This window comes from Chiroxiphia lanceolata, chromosome Z (genome assembly GCF_009829145.1).
Source record: "Chiroxiphia lanceolata isolate bChiLan1 chromosome Z, bChiLan1.pri, whole genome shotgun sequence".
Lineage (NCBI taxonomy): Eukaryota > Metazoa > Chordata > Aves > Passeriformes > Pipridae > Chiroxiphia > Chiroxiphia lanceolata.
Genome location: NC_045671.1, coordinates 17,889,282 through 17,895,281, shown reverse-complemented (window position 1 = coordinate 17,895,281; position 6,000 = coordinate 17,889,282). Strand labels below are relative to the sequence as shown.

General features: G+C 33.4%; 1 protein-coding gene across 4 annotated transcripts in view; it reads right to left on the bottom strand.

Moving 5' to 3' along the window:
• Positions 1 to 393: 393 nt before the first annotated feature.
• The window catches only part of IPO11 (importin 11), an 80,235-nt gene continuing 74,628 nt past the window's right edge, over positions 394 to 6,000 (bottom strand). For 3 of the 4 annotated variants that reach the window (XM_032676462.1, XM_032676463.1, XM_032676464.1), the window contains exon 32: positions 394 to 703. In XM_032676462.1, coding sequence (XP_032532353.1) covers positions 539 to 703 — 165 coding nt within the window. In that variant the 3' untranslated portion in view covers positions 394 to 538. The remainder of the gene's footprint in view (positions 704 to 6,000) is intronic. The other variant, XM_032676465.1, reaches the window with a different exon arrangement.

The window sequence follows — 6,000 nt, the reverse complement described above, 5'->3', positions numbered from 1 at the left end:
AATTCAAATGGGAATTATCTTTCTCTCAAAAAGGAATATTTCTGCTCACAGTCTTACTGTTTTCGTAACTCTTTCTGCTCGTATGGTTGAACATACAGTCAAGAAAGACTAACGGAAAGGGGAGAAAGTTATAGGTATACAATATGAAAAGAAGTAGCTCCTGATACTGAATTATAGTGTTGAATTAACAGACTCTTCCCATTAATACATATTAGTAAGTTCCTGCAGATCTCTGCCTTTATGACATAGCTTTGTGAACAAAAAGGTCAGTAATGGTACTCAAAAAAAAAGGTACTACCTAGGACAGCATAGACCATGTTAGGAGTCATAGAAATGTTAGTTTAATGATAAAACCCTTAGTATATTATTAAAAAAAATAACAAAGGAGCATGGTTTAATAGCAACAGCAGAAACTTATTTTTATTTTTTAACACAAGTCATTTTCACCTTCCATTAGGCTCTTCCATACAAGATGGAAGTTCTTTCTTTTTATTTTTTGAAAGAAAAATTGGACATACAAAATCTTTTTTCTGCTTGTTTAGAAGCCTTGTAAAAATTCTTGTAGCTGGGCAACTATTTCTGTATCCACAGTTTCCATAAGGGCCTGAAAACCTTGTTCTCCCACTAATTCCTGCTGTGCCTTTAGCTTCTCATAGATGAACTGCTGCAATGACACAGTGTGTACAGGGTCCTTCAGTGCAAGCTGTGGAAAACACGTAAGAGAAAAATACATAATAATGCATTAAAAAATATTCTGTGACTTACTAATTTCTATTATAACTTCAGCTCAGGAAAGAAATCTGCTTTTTTTTTTCTTTGTACTTAACTGAGAAACAAAAAACTTCTGAAAAATTATCAATATAATTATTATCAAGGCAAATATCAGTTTAAAACTATTTGAAGCAGTGTCAAATCATGAGAGTCTTATACTTTGCTCTAAGATTTCATGCTTCTATAAGATAAAACAATTCAAAGCTGCTATTAGTTACTGAATGAGTTTTCTATAACTCCTAAAATCACATCAGATATTACCACAACAAGCACTTTCGTGATGGCATGAACTACAGTCAGTTTTATTTTACTAGTAAGAAAACAGAACACAGAAGAAGTCAAACTAGTTTAGACTAGTTTAACAACAGTTAAAATAAACTGTCCATATACATAAAGAATAGACACACTTCAGTGGTATAAACCCTATAAATCTCATCAGTCCTCATCAGATTATACAATTTTCTTTTGGGCAGAGAGGGACAGAGTATTTGTCACTCTTTTCCACATGTTAACTGCTTCTTAATGAAAGCAAAAAGGTAAAATAAGGGGTTATATTGACAGAGGATGTATTGTTAATTTCAGGGTCAGCAGGATGTGTGGCAGCATTTGTCCCTCAGTCTACCAGGGGGTGGGAGGTGGAGCTTGATACATCCTAAAGAAGTAGGATGTTAAAATCGATGGCTAATTAATGCAGATCTATGATCTGTTCATCTCAGGTGTCAAAACAACACTATTGTTTATGTTGGAAGGTCAGGAAACAAAATATAATGCCAGATCTCAAAGTCCACTGAAATAGGAGAGTTATGAGCCTATAATACCTTGTTACAGTGTTATTTCTAAAGAAATAAGGCATGTTAAACTTGCACAACAGCTCTTTTGGCATGATTAAAAAAAAGAAATATTTGAGTGTTAATATGGAGTAGAAGAAATTAAACCTTACTTACTTACTTACTTAACATTACACCTAAAATGGGAAGATACTGAGTGAAGCGGCCACATAAATATAAAACAGATTAAAACTTCCAAAACCACTGTAATTACTATAAAAGAGAAGTTAAGTCTTATTTCTTACAAACAACTCCAGTAAAAAAGCAGGCTGGTTTTTGTCCTCTTCTATCACTGCTTACAAGTTCTTTCTTATTATGGTCACTGCACCTTTGATATTTTAAGTCTCTTAAACATTCCCTCAGTATTCCTAATATTGGCTTTTCAGCCTTCAATCCTTCACCATTTTGTACTATACAGCTATTTCACATTTCAAAGGTAAAGATATGATCATTTTATTACCTATTCTTAACATTACAGTCTTTTGAAAAGGGAAGTAATTGTAGTAATAGTTCAGTATTCTGTAGTATTTTTTTTCAGTAAACGTAACTTGAATCTCGAAAATATAAAAGACTTTTCTAATAAAATTTCTAAATCACAGCTACTCTAATCAAGATTTGACAACGTTAGGGACATCCTTGTTGTAATAGCACTAACACAGTCTACAGGGAAAAAAAAAGACTGTCTTACCAAGCAAAGAATCTATCAGTTTCTGAACAATTTGCATTTGTTCACCAACAACTGCAATTTGGGACATATAATGCATTTATAATTAGTTACTTTCAGTAAGTTCATAGCTCTGAATAGTCATGTATAAAATTACTCCAGGGAATTTTGCACAGAAAAACAGGTATTAAAATTGCCATATACAAGTGTTCTCATCCTTGTAAGCCTGACACAGCAGCAACTAAATGAATGACAAAGTCGCCTTGGGAAGTGATGCCAAAAAGCCTTTCTTTTACAACCTTTTAACCTATAAACCGATTAATCTATGCACTTAGTTAAATGTATGACTTGCGCAACCCTACCATAAATTCTTGTTTAACCTAAAGTACTCAGAATAGGAAGCCAGAACAAATTGCCTTAAAATATCAACTTCGAGTTTTCTTTCTCTTCTGCTAAGAAAAATTGATTTAATCAGCAATTTCATATTACAAAGTTTATTCTCCAGATATCTTAAAAAAAAAAAAGGAATGAAAAGAAAAAAACTCCAGACTTAAGTCAACAGTAAGTAAACTTCTGCCTTCTCATATATCAATGTTCACTAATGAGCCTCAAGTCCAAATTTTTTTCCAATTTTAAAAAGGTACTGGAATGCAAGTATGTGTGTAATGCTCTTCTAGCACCCCGGTGGTGATCTTCAAAGTCTGAACAACAGTACTGTATTGTTTTGAAAACAAAGGGTTTGAATTCTTGCTTATTTGGGAAATTTGCTGGAATGTCAAGTCTGAGCTTTCTGTAGCATCTCTTATAATAATATTATAGAGATGCTCTCTAGTATTTCTTAGATGTCCCAACTCCCCAGGACGCCTCATGGCTGGTGATGATGGGTTTCCAAACGATCCTCTGAATCATCTCAGCAATAATATGGAAAAGTAATTAATCTTCAGAGAACTTAGTCAACTTTGTACGTAGCCTTCCCATGAAAAGGAACATGACCAAAATACTTCTGCTGCGTATTTACCAACATCTGTTTTCCAGGACAACTGAGAAACTGCACATAAACGTGGTCCCCCTGATACCAAAATCTGGCCATGAAAGTCCAATGCAAAAATCCTGCTTAGTTTATTGCAAACAAACATAAATCCATCCCTCACCATTTAAAGCAGCAGCACTCTAAGCCAGCAGGGACTTCGGTAGTATGATTAATGTTTGCTGCTAGAAGCATCATCTAGTATCTGTAAGCCAAATGGGACTTAAGAGTCTTCAGACTTAATTAAGGACTTAATACATTAATTTGTTTTCATTCAGATAGTCACATCAAAAGTATATCAAATAAATTAAAGAGTTTCCTGCAACAACAATTAACTCGATTTTCTTTCATTCTACTTTTCTTGAACTTGTATTCAGAGCTAACAAAATAAATGAAATAGTTCGATATAATGAGTTTGTCAACAATATTAGACAGCCAACTGCCATCCTCACTGAATAAGCAAACAAAAGCATAAGTTTGGAAGAACAGTAAGCATAGTTGGTCAGGGACTATATACATCAACATAAGTGTGTATGCCGAGTTCCTAAATGTGTGCTTTTTTTTAATTGAAATGTGCCTGGTTCTGATAAGAGCAAAACATATCTGTTTTCCAGTTTAAAAAAAATCCTAGCAAATTCCCACAGCTTCTTAGTCAAAACAGTTATAGATAGGAAACAGAAGTTTGGCCAGTAGCTACGCATTACTGAAATGTGCTTTATTCTGCACAATGAAAACCTGAGTTTGACTAGCTTTTGGACCTCGTTACTTTAGAAATTGATCTTGAAACTGGATGTGGGTGACCACCTTGGCGCTGTACTGAAGAAATTAATCTTCCACCTCAGTGCTTGTAAACAGAGGCCTGAAGCAGACAAACAGTTCTGAGGTTTTACAGAACAACCATATCCCATCTCTCCAAGCTCTGCTTGCCAGCATCAAACAGCATCCTGCAGAATTAACAGTTGTTTGAACCGGTATTTGTTAAGTGAATCTCGTTCCTCAACATCTTTAGGCAACACTACTGTCAAAAATCACACCATTTCCAATAAGCAGTTTATACACTACTTTGTACTGGAACAGTGATCCAATTACCACAAGTGATAACACAAGTAAATGGAATGGCATTAACATGGAAGAACAGGTAATAAAAGTCTAATAAAACTTTAAAAAGTGTGTTGGTGATATATGAATTAAGTTGTTGAAAAGATTTCCAGAATTTGAGAGATTCTCTTCAGCTTAAGTATGAATACTTTAATACTAAAGAGGCAGCCAGAATGCTGGGCAAAAATCATACATGTTTGCGATTATGGTTACTATCTTGTAACTGTGATGCTCTAGGAAAGACTAGAAAATAATTTAAGAAGGGAATGTATTCTTTACTATTCAAGTTTTCAAGAGATGTCAGTGAGACTCACATTAAACCTGTTGGTAATTTGTAGATTAAATGTCTAAGGAGAAATTATACTCCAAACAATCGAGTAAAAAGTATTACTTCAGTAAACCATGTTATCACATAAAACATGACCATTTAGCTTATTACATTATAAATAATTTATTTATTTTCCTGAAAATGTAAAAGCACAATTCATCTAGTTTCTTCCGATATGAAGGTAAAGCAAAAAAAACCTCCCAAGCCTTCTGTACTTACATATAAGCATCATCTGAAACATGAACCTGCACAAATTCTTCAAGTTTAAATAAAATAGATCTTTATGGGAGGATACTTCACTTCATTTTTCCTGTCCATTGTTTCAAATAGGGTGTTGAAAAAGTTTAACTCCCTTATTTTAACAATGATACTGAAGTTCTTAAAAACATACATTAAGGGCATGTAAAAATAAGTCACCTTAGGCCAATACATTATGCGTGATGTAAGGACACGAATCACTCTCTACCTATTTACATGTTCCTCAATATGTTTGCAATGAGACAAAAATATAGCAGTATTTGGAAATGTCAATCACATAAAATTATTATAAACTTATAAAGTACTGTTCCAGCAAAAATTCTCTACTAATTATTAACTATGTGTAATAATAAAGAAAGGTACCGAGGGCAGGAAAAAGAGAGAGATCAAAGTATCTAGATCCTATGCAAACATCAGGAAGTGATATTTAGCATGAACCATGCAAGTTGATCTCTTTTCCTCATATTAATGGCCTTAAAGTTGAAAAACATTATTATTTTGAAGGAGAGAATCCCATTCAACTTTCATGATTCCTGTTTTACGAGATTTAATCTCTCAGCCCAGATACAAGCTGCTAATATTTTGTTTTAAATCCAGTTTTTCAAATCAAATGCTAGCTGTGCTTTCAAAGCCATGATTATTATTTGACACTTCTGCTACTACTGACCTATCAAATGACCTGTATAAATTTTGAAATAAATAGCCAAGTGTCAAGTCTCAATTTCTGCACCATCTGCAAAGCCATATACTGAGCTACAGTTGGGATTCAGAAAGAATTTATTACAGACATTCATAACAACTAGAGTTTGCTTGTTTTTGTGTAATTTTTTAAAGGAATATATTATATTGCTTTTGTAAATATATTCCTTATATACTAGCATTTAAAAGAAAAGCTTACTAAGAAACCATGACTTTTGAGTAAGAGTTCTTTACACTAGAAAAAGGTTCTATGCAAGCACATGAATTGTATTATATATGAGAAATTCCACCTGCCATGACATTTCAGTAAGGTTTAGTTCTCTTTTTT